At 37.6% G+C, this 20,149-nt stretch overlaps 1 protein-coding gene across 1 annotated transcript; it reads left to right on the top strand.

The window, feature by feature from the left end:
• Positions 1-789: 789 nt before the first annotated feature.
• Positions 790-18,812, top strand: mmp11b (matrix metallopeptidase 11b). The gene is made up of 8 exons (XM_056731294.1): positions 790-964; positions 7,740-8,023; positions 11,773-11,916; positions 14,276-14,409; positions 15,016-15,254; positions 15,747-15,951; positions 16,166-16,426; positions 16,564-18,812. Exons 1-8 carry the CDS (start codon positions 860-862, stop codon positions 16,689-16,691), a joined length of 1,500 nt encoding a protein of 499 aa, XP_056587272.1. The 5' UTR covers positions 790-859; the 3' UTR covers positions 16,692-18,812.
• The last annotated feature ends 1,337 nt before the right edge of the window (positions 18,813-20,149 follow it).

The raw sequence follows: 20,149 nt of genomic DNA, 5'->3' as shown, positions 1-20,149 counted from the left end.
TAGCTTTTTTCATCAAACCATTAGAAATATTTTTGGTAGTGTGTTTTGGCATTTTTCCAATAGGATTTAACATCCCACCAATATAATCCATCACATACCAGTAGAACCATCACAGTTTCCATTAAAACCAATACAAATGCCTTTAAAACCATTATAACCACTTTAACTTCTTTAATGGTTTCTATTGCTTTTTTTCCAACAGGGTTTGTTGTAGGATAATGGTTCAACTGGTATGTGATTGGTGGGATGTTAAATCCTATTGGAATAATGCCCAAAACACACTACAAAAAGTATTTTTTTTAATGGTTTTGATGGAAAAGCCAATGGTTTATAATGGTATTTTAAAAGAGACCATTAGAATTTCTGTAATGGTTTCTGTTGGGTTTTCATAGTATTTTATTCCAGCAGAGTTAACAGAAAATTATAGAAATCTAATGGTTTTCATTAAAAACACAATGAACCATTAGCCGTTTCTATTAAAACCACTACAACATTCCTTTTAGTGTGTTTTAGGCATCATTCCAGCATTTAATATTCCACCAATATACACCATTATATGCCACGCAAAGTATAATTCCCTTTATAACCAGTGCATTCGTTAAAATGTACATTGTGTCAGGCAGGGGATTGTATTTTTCCACCAGGGATAGCTGTTAAAGAAGACCCCCGGTGAACTTGCCACTCCAGCCCATGAAATGTGTAATGTGAAGAAAACAGAACAAAGACAACCGAGGGTATAAAATCCCTTGGGTTGTCTGCACAAGTCACATTAAAGCCCAGACAGGCGCGCGCTCTCTCCGCTCGTGCTTTACAGCTCCTCGCGCGCAGGTGTGTGTGCGGCTCCGAGTCAGATCTGAGGATGATGCGATACGCACAACTTCTCGCAGCAGTCATTTACTGCTTCGTTTGCATTTATTCTCTACCGGTGCCAGAAGTGAAAAACAGTCACCGTTACAAAACTGCGGTGAGTGAATATATTCTTTTTATGCAACTTTTATATAGCCTGTCAAAAAGAGCCATTGACATGGCACAAACTATTTAAAGTTTAATTTTGCATTGCATATTACATACTTGAGCATTTGCCTTCAGTCTGGCCATTGAAATGTTTACCTCAATTATACTATTTGCTAGAGATGTTCTATTAAACAACATAAACAGGGTTTCGTATGGTGAAATCTATGCACCTTGCATGATGTATAAGTACCGCGTCTGCTTTTAGAGGCGTCTACTTCAAACAGCCTGAAATAAACACAATGTTGCATTCGAGATCAATCAAAAGACAGTAGCCTACCTGTTAACTGCAAAGATTTGTGTCAATAGGTGCTTTAGAACAATACAAGTCAATGTAGCATAACAGGACTGATAAAATGCATGCGATTTGTCTTAGTTGTATAATGAATTAAAACAAGCTTATGTTATATATAATATAACAATTTGTTTAAGGTGTGGGACATTGAAGACTCAAATGTTTTTTTCAGGTAGTGTGTTTGAAAATGCCAGACAGGTTCATAGAGTCATTGTAAGTCTGCATGTTCTGTGTTTATTGTTTCTGCTTTATGTGCAGAATGAATTCTATGCTTGCATTGTTTGTTTTGACAGTATGTAACATTTAACAAGTGTATTATTAGAAGTCTACTCATTAGTGTTGAATTTGATAGAAGATGCCTAAATATGATGTGTAATGTGGTCTTATAATGTAAACTTCCTGCTGATCCTCTAAGAACTAAAACCTGTAAAAATGTTGTGCACAAAGAAAGCGTCTCCAATGGCTTAGAGGAAGTTGACAAAGAAAAGCTACAAATGGCTGTTGTAACCCAGTTGGCAAAGACCCAAAAAGAGATTATGCCAGGAAAAATATTGGCGTAGGCAAAAAACGCTCATCTATTTGAATCTGGGAATAAAGAGAGGTTAGTTTTAACAGGGATGAAAATAGCAGAACAATAAATAGCCACAGACACAAAGCAATCTGACAAGGAATAATTGCATTATATCAAAGGATTTAAAAGCATCTTTATTGAATTTGTCTTGAGACACTTTGCCAGTGACACGAGAATGGCACCTGCATTCAAACCAGCTCCAGACCTCTTTAAAGACTCATTTCTGAATGTAGAGGGGCAGCTGTGATGCCGAGCATGTGCTGTCAATTTGTTCTTGAATGTTGACAAAGCCCGAGCAGGAGATTATGCAGGCAGGGGCAAGTCATCTGGCACGTTGAGAAGGATAACAAACCCTGTGTTTGCTGACAGAGGGAAAATTTAAGTATACAGATAGCCACCACTGCATTAACTGAACCCCCCTCAACCCCAGTGAAAAACGCTGATGTGTTTGTAAAGGCATTGTGCATGCTTGACAAGTTTATTAAAACTCCCCAAATATTATGCAACATTTTAGCTAAACACATGCTTAGTGTATAATCAATAATGTATGTCCAAAGGCATCCAGTAGGAAAAGAGCAAGAGAAAAGAGATCAACAACAAATGCACTCTTGATATAAGTTCTACATTATCACAAACATTTTAATTCTCACATGTGTAATGTGTTTTGTTATGGTTTTATGAAGCATCTTGAGTTTGTTCTAGTTCCACAAAGCATCAATTCTTAAGTGTGGCTTGTCCTCTTGACCCAATCTCCAAACGGAAAGATACACAGAAAACATTTTCAAGCTGAACCTATCCAGATGCCACAGGCATATACACACACAAGGGTTCGGAGAGTAAAGTGTAAGGTCAAGGTCGCCTGGATACGCATCTCCTTCAGGTTTAGGTTTCTTGCTCAAAGGGACAAATGTGAGCATGACTGACACCAGCAACACCGTCGTACCTGGTTCTTATTTTTATCTCCAATTTTGTCACCTAAGCTTTGGACATTGATCTACAACATATCTCCAGCTGTGCCCTATAAAAGCACTTCAGCGAATCATAATATTTGTCATTTACAAACTCTCTTTAGTTGAAAAACAAAGTTACAAGTTGCACTGCCCATAAAAAATCAGATGAGATTTAACATCTCTATTTTTTTCTCACCGACATGAATGAGATTAAAAGAAGAGCAAATGCAAACTTTTACCATAGTAGGAAAAATTACAATATGCCCCAGAACCGTTTGCTGTCCCACATTCTTCAAAATATCTTCTTTTGTGTTCAACAAAACAAACAATTATATAGTATTAGGATAGTAATAATTTTCTACTAAAGTCAATGGGGTAAACTGTTCGCTTACAAGCATTCTTCCAAATATCTTATTCTGTATTCATCAGAACAAAGCTGAGCTATGAATGAGCAACCTCTGAGTAATAACATATTCCTCTGGAACACATGTTTCCAGTGCAGTAGTCCGCTAGCTATTTCCGTACAAACTCATCTGCATAGACCGTCGTATTGAATGGTTACATCTATCATTTTCCATCAACATAGTTCTATCCTGTTCCCACAAAACAATCTTCCCTTTCGTTGTAATCACTTGTGTATACAACCCGAAAGAATGCAGATCTCTGAGGGTTTTTGGTGGTAAATATTTACCCTAGTCTGATTTCCTCTGGCATGTTCATTCTTTATCTCAAGTGTGGCCTATTTTAATGTGCCAATGGAACGTCTTGTTTGCCATTTCTCTCTGCATGGTCACTTGAAAGTGACATACAGTATAATTTACTAAGTAAGAGATGCCTGGATCAGAAGTTTAAGGCCCCAAAAAAAAGTGTAACACCCCTACTGATTTAACTTTACTGGCAGCCAGTTGCAGCCCGCATCAAGTTTATATCTCTGACACTGGCCTTCAGAACGATAACGGCAAATTTGCCCATTTACCTTAACTCACTGCTCCAGGTCTACATCCCCTCCCATCATCTTCGATCTGTAAATGAGCGACGCCTGGTTGTTCCATCACAGCGAGGCACCAAATCGCTCGCAAAAACCTTTACTCATTCGGTTCCCCTGTGGTGGACTGCAGCATCCTTCACAACTTTCAAAAAACATCTCAAAACATACCTGTTCTGCATTTATTTGACTAACCAATAACTGTCTGACTGTCTGTCTAAAAAAAGAGTTGTTCTTCATACTCTGCTTTGCTTGAATCCTCCTAGTAGCATGGCCTTGTAAACTAATGGTACCGTTTAGCGTGTTGACAAAATGTTTATATCCTCTCCTACTTCTAAGTCACATTGGATAAAAGCGTCTGCCAAATGAATAAATGTAAATGTAAGAGAGGCTGGAAGATTGAAAGCGCTCTTGGCTGTATTTTTAAGTCTTGCTGACTCAGTATTAAATCAGTGATACGAATCCAGAAAGGAATTTGAGTATGTTTGAGCGTGTTTTTAAATTTACAGCATAGTGCTTCCCTGGTGCAGACACTGGGATGTGGTCGGAGATGACATCAGCCGGATGCCCCCAAGAGAATGATTTGGCTACAAAACAAAGAGGTTATCCTCAGAAGCCCTATGGAGTTGGCACGATGCCAGGAACACCAGCCCACTCCAAACCAAGTTCTTGCTCTGACATGTCAGTTCTTTTCTTCTAGGTTTTCCTAAAGCTCATGGACGTTGCGTTTTGTTTTTACCTGAAAACTTAACTGTGTCACGTTAGAAATGCACAGGTGCACATGTTATGATAACAGAAACGAATCTGTATCCATGAGCAGTATATCATTTATGTAGAGTTTACTCCATTTATTTTTGCACTTTTGGATATTAAAGGTCCAGGGTGTAATTGTTTGGAGGATCTATAGACAGAAATGCAGTGTTATATACATAACTTAGTGTTTATGTTTTATTACCTTAGAATGAGCTATTTCTGCACACACCGTAGGTCTCCTTACACTGAATTGACCATGTTGTTTCTACAGTAGCCCATAACGGACAAACAGCTCTATATATAGTTCGTAAATACGTTATCGTGTGTCAGCCACCGCAGTGCTTCGAAAGGCAGAGGGGAGTGGTGGAGTAAATCATTGATTGCAATTCACAACATCACCACTAGATATCGCTACATTTCATACACTAGACCTTAAATTGAGATGAATTGATCTTCCACCACATGCAAGATCTTTTGATTTGTAAAAGTGTGAATATTGCTTGAGGTAAAATAATTTGCAATTGTGTTTATGTCTCAGCTGATGAAAAGCATATAAGGTATCTGCCAGGGAGCTATCGTAAAAACATCACCTGAGGAGAAAATTGGCCCAACGCTTCCACATGATAAAGTTTAAAGAGAGACCTTTGTTTTATATGGCACACGTGTAACCACAGTTGTAAATCTTAAGAAGTTCCTGTGGGTGAATAAATATTCACAGCTTCACTTATTTCACTCCATGCAGGTGGATCCTGTAAAATTCGTCCAGACTTAAGGAATGTCTGGTAGAGAAAGGATTGAAATTAAAGTGAGAAGTTTGTGTTGGGATGAATGTTGCGCTTGTAAATGATACAAGAAAATATTACTCATAGATGCACAAAGATCTTTCACGAAGGCTAATGATAGATTGATTTGTGAGCAAACAATGAGTCTCGGCTTGCATGCTGCTTTTGTCTTGAGTTATGGCTTTAGCTTTCATAGCAATTTCAGGTGTTAATACACACCTATCTGGCATTACATCATAAAACCCGAGCCATCTTCTATGTACTTATCACCTCCACCTTTTATAAAATATGATAACCCTTTTATAAAATGTGGTTACAAAATGAGTTGGATAAGTTTTTATGTTTATACTTTTTAAGCATTATATTATATAGTTTATATATTTTTAAAGTATGTTTTAATCTATTTATAATCTATTTAAATTTTTTATATGAAACCCATGCAAGTTTTACTTTTGATAAATAGATTAAAAAAATGGTTTTATACTTTTAACAACATGTAGACTATCTATTAAGTGTTAGGTTTAAAAACGGATCATGTGTGTTTTGGCCCTAGGGCTCTGTTTTGTTGACTTAGACTTTAACCTTTGACCCTTGACTCCTGTTGAACCAGAGACACCCGGGTGTTTTTCTTCCAGTTGCATTGCTGCTTAAGAAAACTAGAGACCCTATTGTCATCGCTGAGAGTTTCGACTGCTCCACAGTAAACAATCTTGACTTTTGCACAAAAAGCATGCATTAGTGACAGTACTTAAATGACATGCTTTCAACATGTATGAGCATTTAATAATGGTTCAGCCCACGAAGAGCCCGTGCTCACTAAGCAGATTGGAGAGTAACAGAGAGTGCATGAAGTGCAGAGAATTCTTCACTTCGGTCTGTGGAATTTGTGTGGTTCCTCTTTGCCGGGGGTGTGGGGGTCATGTTTTAACATTGCTATCAAGTTCACATGTCAGTGCATTTTTTTACCAAGATATCTGTCTCAACTTGCCCACGAATATGCTGTTTTCTTATTTATTTGTTGAAAATTGTCTTGTGTTCTAACTTTGATAAGCAATTCTTATGTCTATATCATGTTAGACTTTGCTGGTGCTGCAAATATAGGGAAGGGGGTGAAGTGTTGCTGTTAGTGTACAATAAATGAAAAATTTCAGGACGCTAATAACAAACCACATAACAAAAACTCATTGTCTCATTGAAAGACATATATGAGATCTCTTTAAGATCTCTATTGTTTCTCCTATAAATGGACAGACGTCATGAGATTAAAATAAGAGCAAATTTCAAACTAGCTTTAACTCCTGTTTCTCGGAAGTAAGAGAGATGTTCTTTCAAGAACCTTTGACTAAATGGTCCTTTGTGGAACCAAAAATTATTATTTTATTGCAATGCTATAAACAATCTTTTAAGCATCTTTATTTATAAGAGTGCATGCTATTTTATAATGGGATGGGCGCTATGTTCTCTCTGTAATCACACTTATAAATAACTTTTTCCTTTTCATGCTTTCAGACCTCCTGCTTTATATTTCTAAACATTTTATGGCTGTCCAAGTATAGTTTGTCTTGAAATTACTGCTTTTAAAAGCCCCCTATGGCTACAGCCACAAAGGATGTTTTAAAAGCATTTTGAAAAAGTTCACCCTATACCCCCTGTGGCCTCATAACCAAACTCAAATTAGAGAGAGAGAGCACAGCCTGTAGCACAGCTGGAGCTCAGAACTGCAACCAGGAAACACAGGGGAGTGACGGGGAGAACGGAGAGAAATTAGGCCAGTCTAACTTTACATTCAGGCAGCTCACCTCCCAGTCAATTAACAGAACCATTTCCTCAAAATTTGCCTGAGGAAATCGACTCTGATAATGCCTCCTCAAATTATTTCTGATGTCAGACCATCTTCTACATAACTCTTCCAAGCAATTGGACTTATTGAGATTTAGGTCATCTAGTCACCAGAACGTTATAAAGACTTGAGGGTGGGCTTTTATGAAGTTGGATGGTATGGAACCATTTAAAAACACCAGGCATTTTATATCTGCCTTAGCCTTAATGGTTTAAAGGGATAGTTCACCCCAAAATAACAAAAACTCTACGAATGAACATGTACAAATTTCTTCTGCAGAACACAAAAGAAGATATTTTGAAGAATGTTAGTAGCCACACAACACTAGCCCCCCATTGACTTCATTGAATAAACACAAAACCAATACAAATATTTCTCAAATGATTTTCTTTTCTGTTCCACAAGGAACTGAGGCATTTCTCCAAATATCTTCTTTTGAAGAAGAAAGAGTAATATACAGGTTTTTAATGACATGAGGGTGAATAAATGACAAAACATAAAGTAAATTATCTCTTCAGGTGTGCGTTTGACGGTTCATGTATTTGTTTACAGGACTGGCCTCCCAAGACTCATTACCAGGGCCTTAAAAAAAGGGGCAGACTCCATCATGATCAGGAAACACTCAATGAAGACTTTAGCAATAAGAAAGTGAAGCCACACTTGTCTCTTCCCAAAAACGGTTCTGACTGGAACAGACCTCGCTGTGGAGTTCCAGACTACCCCTCGCAGAAAAAAGGGAGCTCCACTCACAAAGAAGCCTTGCTTGGGAGTCGTCATCGGCAAAAACGATTTGTTTTGTTTGGAGGACGATGGGACAAAACAGACCTCACATACAGGTAAAGTTTTTGCATGGATAGCATTGCAACCAGTTGGCGTCTCTACACCTGCTAATTTTATAGCCAAATGTAATGCATAAAATCATAAATATTTGGATGTAGAAACTTTGATATATCACCAAGGTAATATCATCTGCATAAGGGCTTTGATAAATAACTCTTAAAAGAAACAAATATTTCTCATACCCAGACAGCCAATCTTAACACATGTTGCTATATACTGGCTTGTTATTTAACGTTTAAAATTTGCAGTTATTCCTCATATTTTGAGCAGAATTACAGTATTTTTCCTGCGCACACAGGAAATACCTCTTTCAAACATCTAATCCTCGCTTTATCTTCTCATATTTCTTATAGTTGTTATCGGGTCTGAAGAAAACCGCACACTGTTCTGCTTTACACCCATTTAATTAGAAGCAGTAAACTGTCTCAGTCATGGGACTTCATGGCTCCAGAGCACAGACGAAAAATGTATCTGCTCCCATAATCCCCCTTTGATTTAAAAAAGTAAAGTATTCACCTACACACTCGCACGTTAAAGTAAACACACACACACAACGATTTGTTTTGCTATATTAGTGAGGACATATCGAATGATATTTTTCCAGCTCTAAACCTGATTCAAAACAAAACATGATTTGGTTGATTTATGGGGGCATTTATTCTAGGGAGGCCCACCTCGAGTGCGTTAAACTTTATTTGTAAAGATTCACACAAAACTTGTTTAAATATTACACTTATTATGTTTATTTAAGGTCCAGTGTTTGAAATTTAGCGGCATCTAGCGTTGAGGTTGCAAACTGCAACTAATGGCTCACTCCACCTCTCCCTTCCGAAGCAATGTGGCGGCTGACATAGAACTAAGATGCTGTCACGTATTCGCTTCTTTGCACAAGGAGATAACTTATTTACAAAACGAGCTCGCTAGAGTAGTTTGTCCGTTTAGGGCTACTGTAGAAACAATATGCTCAACTCCATGCAAGTGGACCTGCATTGAATGAAGAAGGAAAAAATAGCTCATTCTAAGGTTGTAAAAACATAACCCTTTATTATGTAATGTCCTTATACAACTCTGAAGACATAGATATCGAAATTATATAGATCCTCCAAAAATGACATACTGGACCTTCATATGACAAGGCTAAAATGAATATTATCGTTTGTTTTATATGTAATGCAATACACTATTTAAGGTTCAACCGCACTGTATTTTCCACATGTTTGTATCTTCTCTTTGCCCCTCCTCACTGAAACGTGTACATTTTTTACAAAGCTTATCGCACTGAAAAGCGATGTGTGCTATGATTGGCCAGTTAACCAGTGCTTAGTGATTGGAATACTGCAAGCATGTGACGGAAATGTAACATCTGACCATGTTTGGAACATCAGGTTCCAAAGCAATTATACTGACAGGTACCCCCACCTTACATGCGTATACATTTGGGCTCTCTTAGTCAAATCATACCACGCAGTGACGTGGATTTGTGGGGGTTTGGGGACACAAGGCGTTTCAACCAGGTCTGGGTGAGCATTCGGTTTTAAATAGAATGCATCTATTTTACGTGTCTAATACATGCATGGACAACTTATAACACACCAAAGGCACAATAAACACGTATTCACACCATATGACCCCTTTGAGGTGCTTTTCTCCTCCATCCATGTACACACACTAACAAATAGGCACTATGTCAGGTCAACATGAATTTCATTGTTTTTTAAGAAACCATTGTGAATGACATACTGACCTTTCTATTGTGATTGTGTGGTCACCACTTTACATTATGATAGATTCGCCTTACCATCTTTGTCAGAGGAGATCTCCACCGGACATAGTCCATCGGTCTGTAATCTAGAGTCGTGAGGTCATGACCCCATTAGAGAGACAATGTTACATTTAAGAGTGCTCATGTGTGTTCCGGTAGGAGAGTTTTTAGTTAACCTCTCAGCAGGGGGTGAGATGAGACCCCAGACAAAGAATTTAGTCTTAAATCAGCCTGTACAACTACTGAACTTATTAAAAATGCTCCTGATTTATGGTGCGTTCCACAATTCTCCCATGATTCTCCATAAAGCGGCATTGCTGGAGGGTAGAGTCTTTTTGTCTGCATACTGTAAAGATAAAAATGAAAAACACTAAAAGTAGAATAAGAGCTGCCAGTGGGTTTGGGTGGGTCTGCTGACCACCATTAATAGTTCACCTACAAATGAAAACCTTTCGTCATGTCAAATCACTCAGATGTCGTTCTAAACCTATATGACGTTCTTCTGCAGAACACAAAGAAAGATATTTTGAAGAATTTTGGCCACCGAACTACACTGGCCCCCAATGACTTCCATTTGAAAATCACTGAGCATTTCTCAAAATATCTTCTTTTGAAGAAGAAAGAGTCATATACAGGCTTGGAATGACAAGAGGATAAATTAATTATGACTGAATTTTTATTTTGGGGTGAGCAATCCCTTTATCTCCATTAGATATTACATGTATAAAAAATTAACAGTATCTTTCATCATGGTAAATTTAGCTAAAGTTGGTTTTAGATGAAGTTGGATTCAACATTCGAAATTAACCTGTTAATTAAAACAGAACTCATGAAAACAACTGAATTCATTGTGTAATTCACACTATGCTGCTTCATCAAAATCTGATGTCAAGAAAGCAACACATGTACTTTATCTCGAACAAAACCCAAGTCAGCAGCATTCTAATGCCGTGTGTTTATGAGCCGTCATGACTCACACCTCCGACGGTTGTTTATGGGTTATAGCACCTCTCTGTCCTCTGTAATTTCTGTCCTCACCTAATGATGGACTGTACATGTGCACAGTGAACTCACAGATACTAAATATGAAAACCCCCACTCCCCTGCTTTCAATTCAGTCACCTGATACAGCTCCAAACTATGACTGTTAACATGAACAGACACCCAAAATATGAGTTGAGAGACATTGTACACTGGAGTCTAGGAAATACGGTTTGTAAACTTTGTGAAACCTGTAATGTTATTTTTTAAGTTTAGATAAGAATTGGGTTCTCAAACTGGTTAAACAAAAATGGCAGAGACAACATTTAAATCCACAGACTCCAGTATTGGGCTCTCTCCTGCTGTCAAATCTCCTGTCTGGGCTTGCAGACTGCAGGGGCCCAACAATCTGAGATGCTTTGTGGCTCCGACATGCAGCCCCAGAGCGATACTAGTCCCACAGAGCTAATAATGACCAAAATGTGGAGGTGTCCATGCACGAAAAACAACACAGAGTTACCGGTCGTTGTAGCTGAAGGACAGAAGCTTCACAGATGTGGTTGTATTAATTTTTAAAGACGTACATCAGAGGAAAGATTTGTGCAAAGTGCATCTATCTATCTGGGTCTGAGTCCTAAATATGATACAAAAGTGTGTATTTTTGGTAGACCCGCATACTTAAATAAACCTGCATGGAGTGCCATCACTGTCACAATATGAGGTATCAGATTTGTGTTATGAATGCAGGAGTTGAGTTGTGGTCAACACCGTGTCTAATCCATATCTGGGTGCACATTTAGGCAGTCTGTGTTTTTACAGCTGTTAGATTCAGTTCCATATGCAAACCATAGACCAAACTCTTTTGGTTTACATTTGGAAACACCAAGGAGAGTAGCAAGCACTTTCACATAAAGTAGATTCTTAGGGTTATGCAGCAGAGAGCAAGTGAAAGTCACATTGGGTGGTCGAAAATGAGAGTTTCTGTGTGCGTTTGTGTAACAGGATCATGCGCACACCTTGGCAGATGAGCTTGGAGAAAGTCAGAGATGTACTGAACGAGGCGTTCCGGTCCTGGAGCAACATCACCCCATTGACTTTTACTGAGGTCACCAGCGGCCGGGCGGATATCACTATTGACTTCAACAGGTAAAAAGATGCTCCTGAATGCATAGGAGATATTGGAAATCAATAATGACCCCATTCCTTATCATATTGTTTGAAAGGGGTCGTATTATATGTTTTAATGTCAGTTAAATTTCCCACCAAATACCAGGTTTAATCTGTGTTAGTGGTTTTTATTTTTGGTTTCAACTTCTTAGCATGTGAAATGAGAAACAGCGCTCACTTGTTGGTTTGTTCTTGGGTTCAGTATATTTTCTTGTGGCATTGCACATACTGTAGCAAGATACAGAACAAGGCCTGGGCGTGCTTTTCTGTGAGAATTGTCCAATAAGGGACTAAGAACCCTTGTGACGAAACGGGAATCCACGTGCGGAAAAACTTTAAGAATCCTGTACAAACCCTGCCGGAGTGAATCAAGCGCAGAAATACTACGTTTAGCTTGAGAAGCCAGCACGTTTAACATTGTAAAGAAATCATTACCTCATCTTTAATAATATTATTTCATATATGTATCAATATTACTAATAAATAAACTAACAAACAAGTCATTTTGGGACTGGATTGGGAGTTCAAATTTTAGAAGTAACAGTATGATTTTATTTTACATACAATCTCATTTTATCAACTCTCATCTTATTCTTTAAATGTCGTTCACCATTCGTCTCCTAAAACTTGTAACACCACGTTGTCATTTAAGAGATGTGTGTGCGCGGACACAAAAAGGAAAGGTTTCCACTTCACTAGGCAAACACAGATGCTTTTCATCTCCTGTAGAAGCGGCAGATTAGAGAGGGTGTCGGTTTAGGATTATGGGTCGAAAATTTACCTTTCGTGTGTTACTTTATGAACCGCCATGGTAACAGGACACTGAAAGAAAAGGAAAGCCATAACTCAGAACATCTGCGAGGCTAGTTCACAGGTTTATATTTGCTTTACGTATGGACACGCAAGGGTGCTCGAAATCCCAGTGTTAACATGCTTCACTTTGGGTTTGAAAAACAAAACCTACATGTTGCAAAGCGTGACTTTCATCGAAGCAGATTATCACTACAAAGTGCACTTCTTAGAGGAATGTTTGTTGTTTTTTGCTGAGCATATGCCTTCATTTGGCATGCACACAAATGCCTTAAAGCGGCCCTAACACACATTGGTTTCTGCCAATCTCATATTATTCTCGAGTACCTATAGAGTAGTATTGCATACGTCGTATTTAGAGTATTTAGTTTGATCACATTTATAAAAGATAGATACAGCTGTACGATTACTTCCGAAATCATACGGCGCGTGCGGGGGGAGGGGTAGGCTGAACTAAAGCACATTGTCAACAAATCACACACATCAGTTTCACTCATCGCATACGGTTCATGTCCGGCATCTTTTAGCGCTGGGACGGCTCAATATATCAGTTTCAAAGATCTCCAAATCCAGCGTTATGTCCACCATTGATATAAAATTCATCACCCAAATGCAGTGATGAATTTCCTGTAGCTTTCCTGTAGCTCAGTGGTAAGAGCATTGCGTTAACAATGCAAGGTTGTGGGTTCGATCCCAGGGGATTTTAAAATACCTATGTAAAATGTATAGGATAAAGCAATGTAAGTTGCTTTGGATAAAAACGTCTGCCAAATGCCTAAATGTAAATGTAATGTAAATGTGAACAAAAAAACACCTGAACTTTGCGGACGTATGCTCTCTCTCTCCTGCACACAAGTGAAAGTGACGTCTGCGCATGCTCCTTCTCCAGCTCTCCATGCTGCCGCATGCTTTTCCGGGAGAATTTTCCAATAAGGGACTCTGTGCCACGTAGCTGTTTGAAAATTAAAACCTTGTTTCCTATTAAAAAGTGGCTTCTTGTTAAAGCGCTAATGTGTACTTGTTACATGCGCTAACAGCTCTTATGAACGTTACTGATGTTCTTCAAAGTGGATGGAAATATCTGTCTCCATCACGCATAAAGTGAAACATGTAAAGGTCTGACCGTGCAGTAAAGCATTGAGATTTGGAAGTTCCAAAAGATTTGAAATATCAATGGAGCAAGCATCCATCTGAGTTTTCCATTGCCATTTCTTCTGAAAGTGGTTCTTCTGAATGTTGCAAGGATTTGTTGGTAATTTATCCTCTCTGGTTTCACAATGGAAAATTGGAGGCTCAGTTGATTTAACAGCATTCGGCCAGGGTGGAATTTAGCATTCTGTTAAATATCTGATGTTGGATTCGAAGAATCAGAAATGTTATAAGGGTGAGAACCAGCCAATGCTCTATCAGGGTCATATTTTCGTTCTTGTTTAATGATTTTGTGCAATGAAGTGTGCAGTTTTTGTTATGCTAACAGGACTTGAATTCGGAACAAAGTATGGAAATCGCTATTGTTTTTGACATTTAGGTACTGGCATGGAGACAACCTACCTTTTGATGGCCCAGGAGGTATTCTGGCCCATGCATTCTTTCCCCGAACATATCGGGAGGGGGACATCCACTTTGACTATGACGAGTCTTGGACAATTGGCAACAACATGGGTTAGTGACGGAGTCTGAGAAATCTGTATATAAATGTGTTTAAATGCTGATCTCACACCACAATTTTATCCTTTAATGGTCCAATGTATAATTTTTTAGAGGACCTATTGACAGAAATACAATATATTATACATAATTATGTCTTCAGAGGTGTATAAAGACCTTTACATAATGAAGTATTATGTTTTTATCACCTTACTTTTAGCTTTGTCTATCTACATGCACCCAGAATCCCCTTGCATGGAATTCGCCATGTTGTTACTGTAGCTCTAAACAGACAAACTGCTCGCCAGAGCGTGTTTCGTATATACGTTATCTCCTTCAGCAAAGAAGTGAAAACGTGAAGACATCCTAGCCCTAAGTCAGCCGCCGTAGTGCTTCAAAAAGGAGAGGTGGAGTCAGCCATTGGTTGCAATTCACAACCTCACCACTAGATGCCGCTAACACCGGACTACAGAGGACGACCTTACCTTTGTGAAATGTTGTTAATATGTGTTATACTTCATTTTAAATTGTAATGTAAAATAAATGCTGATTGCCATGTAAGGCATTCAAACATAAATATGTCATCAGAACCCATTACTGTTTGTATAATCCTTTCTGTAGGTACTGACCTCCTCCAGGTGGCCGCTCATGAGATCGGTCATGTTTTAGGACTGCAACACTCCCTAGAACCTGGAGCTGTAATGTCACCTTTCTACTCATTCTCGTACCCGCTTCTGCTAAGTGTGGATGACAAGCGGGGCATACAGTCCCTGTACGGTGCCAAACAAATGGAGGAGAAAGTAGAGAAGAATGAGATACCGCCTGAAGCCCCAGAAACAAACGAAATTGAAATCACAATGGTGCATGTTTGGCATTATTCTATCTTTCACCTTAAATTGTTCATAGTGTTTGATTTTGCATATCGCTGCTATCCTTATGAAACTTTGTATCTCCATATTTCATGATTTTTATTTTCTTTACCATATATCATTATCATTATATAGTCACTATCACAGGGTTTAGCAAATATCTAACCAATAAAATGTGTTAGACAACTTTGAGAAAACAGTGTGCGAATGCTCAGTGTTTTACCATTTTCTGTAAAACAGCTCATTTGGAAATGCAAGGTTTCAGAAGGACAGCGACAGCATTATGTATGCATTATATACATTTTTGTAGATATTTGCCAGCCCATCTTTATCTAGATCATCATCGTAAACAGCTTAGCTTATAAAAATGTAAGACAATATGTTTTGTGAAAAACACAATCCATCATAAAATAAACTGAATTATTGCAACAAAAAAAAGCATTTCCAATCTGTTTATGATGCCTTAATCTATCTTCTTCCCAGCCTGATGCTTGTCAGACAGACTTTGATGCAGTATCTATGATCCGAGGCGAGCTGTTTTTCTTCAAGTCGGGTTACGTGTGGAGGATTCGTGAAGGTAAACTGCAGGCTGGATATCCCGCGCTGGCGTCCAGGCACTGGAGAGGAATCCCTGAAAAAATTGATGCCGCTTTTGAGGACAGATCTGGAAATATCTGGTTCTTCCAAGGTACGCTGTCTCATAATAAATAAGATGTTACATTTCTAAAATAATACATTTAAAATTGCCAGACATTCAATTAAAAAGATACAATAGAAACTATGTTAGGTTCATAGATTAAGACTAACATTTATATTACACAAATTCATTTTCAATTGAAGTCTATGGAGAATGGTAAATTCATCACCTATTTTGTTACCTATCTCACCCACTGTCTCTACAGGGCAAAGTTACTGGGTGTTTGACGCAGAGCGGCAGATCACTGGGCCGGACTCCGTTCATCGGCTGGGTCTTACCGTGAAAGACATCCAAGCTGCCCTCATGTGGGGAGAAGACAAGACCCAGAAGATCTACTTCTTCAAATCAGGCAACTACTGGCGATTCAACCTGCTGGAAAACCGCATAGACACCACTCACTCTCGCAGCATGAGGGACTGGAGGGGCATACCCAATGACATAGACGCTGCTTTCCAAGATCGCTACGGTACGGGTGTCACTCTGACTTATCCCGACAGTCTGACGTAAATCCAAATAGAAAATCAGATGCAGACATGTTTATTCATTTGGTGGAATAGAATTATGACAAATTGAATGTGATTTCCATTGTAATTGTCTTCACAGGCTTCGCACACTTCCTGAGAGGAAACCAGTATTGGAAATTTGATCCAGTGGAAGTGAATGTGCTAGAAGGTTATCCCCGATACACCGGCATGGATTTCTTCGGTTGCTCCCCGGCTCTGTATCGATAACTTAATCTCATATTTATCACTGATTTCTACCTTTTTTAACATACCTGTGCACCGTATTCTCCCTGCATTTTTGCACGATCTTGTACGAGCGGCAGGGTTGGTATTTTTTATTTCAGTTAAAGTGTCAGATATGCTGTATACAACTGGATCAAACACTTTTATTTTTGAGCAGTTACCGTGTAACTGCTCCATCTGTGACCCAAGGTGCTGTATCATGTTTTCTGCACCACTTTTCTTGAAAACATATTCACTTGTAGAAACTGACATTAGCTGGATGCTTTTATCTGAACATTCGGATCTTCTCAAATACACTCCTCTCTCTCAGGAAAAGCAGGAAACTCTGGCCTTAAAATATCTGACATGTTTGGTCTACTTGATTATTTATTACCTGTATATTTAGTTGGCAGTATTGATAATGTAAGGAACATGTAACAGCCACTCTTCTTGAAAAGTACTTTAAAATGTTGGCAGTGATTTTAAGATTCAAAGGAACGTTTAGTGTGTATCCACTCTCCTCATCTGTGGCATGCTCCCATTTGTCACAGAAACACTTTGTAATTGGTAAAACAAAAACAAGCAAAAATCTCGTTCATAGTAAAATACTTACAATGGCAGTATTTGGGACATCTGAAGGCACAAATAAGTTCAGCTTGTACTTGTATTAAGGGTCTTTTTCCATACACAAACAGGTCCTTAGACTCATGTTAACAAGTATACTGAATAAATATGAACTTCTATATTTTAATATTTCTTTTAATCATACGTGTAATGTCTGGCCCCAGAGACTTCCATTGTAAGTACTCTACTACACAGGGAAATATATTGAACACAGAACATTCTTTTAATGCCCCATGTTTAAAAAAAGATATATATATATGAATCCCATATTTTCAAAATAAAAGTGCCAAATTTTTCGATATATCATCAGTTTTAAAGTCACCATGTAATCAAACAGGAAAATTTGAACTGTTTTACACAGTGTTGCAATGATTATTATAAATAATTAGTCCGATTATTAATAATAATTAGTTTCACTCAGATACACATCAAGATACAGAAAAGAAGTCAATCATAACTTCCGTTTCACAGGGACTTTAAAGTGATATTCCACACATGAATGAACATTATGTCATCATTTACTAGAAGTTTACAAGTTTCAAAAGTATTTAAATTACTTTTGGTAGAATGCTAGCAATTTTCGGTGCTGGGTCATCATTGACTACCGCAGTAGAAAATTTTTTAATGCTTTCCTACAGTCTTCAAAATATCTATTGTGTTCATCAGAAGAAAAAATATACAATCGTTTTTTTCAACTATGGAATGTTGTCCCAGAACTGAAAATTGCTAACATTCTTCCAAATATCTTTCTTTGTGTTCATTAGAACAAAGACATTTATACAGGGTTGGAACAAAAATAAGTAAATTAAGACAAAATTTTCCTTTTTGGGTGAACTTTTCCTTTAATGTGTAAGCATGTTGGGTACAAATATAGGTGCTAAAAGAAACCGTACCTCGTGTACATTATAGTATTCTCAACATAAGCAACAGCTTTTACTATTTCACTGCCAAATATGCTGAATGATGCATTACATTCCATTTTTTGTAACCACATTGGTTTTGAGATCTTGTAGTTTTTGATCTCTAGCAGTGATGGTTATATGAAGATTCTTATGTAGTACATATAGGTGCTAACTTGACCATTATATCTCAATCGAAAATAAAACAGGCTTTTTTTACTTCTAAAGTATAATAAATGTTAGTTGGTGAAACATTGAAGTGCCTCAACTAGAATAGAACTACAGCTAATGTTGTACTTTGAGCATTAGGTTTAACTTACATCTGGAAGACTTGTTCTTGAATATTCATATGTAGCCTATGTTTTGCAGTGCAGGTCACTGATGCAGATCATGTTAATAATTCAAATAAACTCTCTGTGTTCTTTGGTTCTCACAAAGCACTGGTTATAATTTGCTTTCAATTCACTGTTTTTACATGTATGTAACCAATTATTTCTCTTGGTATTATTTTAATGATGCATTTACTGTGTAAATTTTTGAGAAACTTTTGTAAAAAGAATTGTATTATATTTTCAACTCCAATAAACTAAACTCTTTCATCGTGTTTTAATTTTTGTTTGGAAAAAATAAGCGATTATTGATGTTCATCGTGTTAAAAAGCTCGCCATATAGCTTTACGGCTGGAATATGAGGCTATGTTTTTTTTGTTCCTTTTGTATTTTTACCAAAGGATTGAGTTTTAGATACATAATCAAAAACTTTCAAAACCGTGTCTTACAGACTTAAATCCTTAAACCTATAAACCATATACATTTATAAAGCATTTTTGGATGTATCCTGTACTTATTAACCTTTTATGAGAATTATGGCACCCAACAATTTTACTCTATTGATATATTTTTTTTAAATATAAGATGTTTATAAAACACAAAATATAATTTAAAGGAAATATTTTTATTGTAAAAAAGGCCCATAAAAAAACCTGTATATGATCTCAGATGCAAGAAGTGAGAAACTCTTCCATGTGTCCTCACTTCTCTGCATCTAATGTTCTATACAAAAGGTCTCAAATGAAAGACGGCTGTTCTGCAGTCTCTCTCACAAAGAGCTTTCGAACTGTAATTCCCCTCTCCTCCCACACAATGAAACCTCATTTGTAACAGAATGCCATTCTAACATATTACATCATCACAGTTATGGTTTATCTGTAGCATCTGTTGATGAAACTTGGCGCCGTAAACTTTAAGTTACCGCATTCTGCTGGGGTTTCACTTTAGTAAATACAGATGTCGGTCTCTTTTGGAGGAAACCCAAGCTCTAATCCTTGTGTTATCAGGAGGCTTTGAAAAAGAAGATATTCATATCATGCTTACTAAGTGGGCTTAGCCCAGGCATTAAGAGTTTACTTACTACGTTTTCTTCACCTCGAGAAGCCACTACCTTGTTTTGCTTTTAAGAAAGTCTTGCTCTTAATCTGATAAACAAACTCCTTTAGATGTCCTTCCAATGTTTTTTTTATCTCTCTTGCAGTTAAATCAAGAGATACTACTTATATTATGCTGACATACGTCTTTTGTAAATCAAGTTTTTAAGATTTATGTACACAAAATGAAATGCAAGCTCTGACCTAGGTGCATGTTAAACAACAGTTGCTCTTTTGAACACTAAATATGCAGATCAAAGTTGCCGTTATCTCCCTTAAAGTAATTGTTCTGTCATCACCTCACAATTAACCTGTTCTTTTATCACTTCACAAATGAAAAGAGTGTGATGAATGTGTCAGCGAATCAGTCACTTGGAACCAGAATTGTGTTTTTTCTAGTGGAGCTTGTTAAAGAAAGCATTACTTTTGCTCATTTTCAAAACCCATAACTTGAGCAAAACTTTGGCATATTTTTTACAAACTACCTATAATATTGCACGGTAGCAAGCAAACTGACT

The sequence above is a fragment of the Triplophysa dalaica genome, chromosome 19 (assembly GCF_015846415.1).
Source record: "Triplophysa dalaica isolate WHDGS20190420 chromosome 19, ASM1584641v1, whole genome shotgun sequence".
Taxonomy (NCBI): Eukaryota; Metazoa; Chordata; class Actinopteri; order Cypriniformes; family Nemacheilidae; genus Triplophysa; species Triplophysa dalaica.
This window is presented reverse-complemented; position numbering and strand designations above follow the sequence as displayed.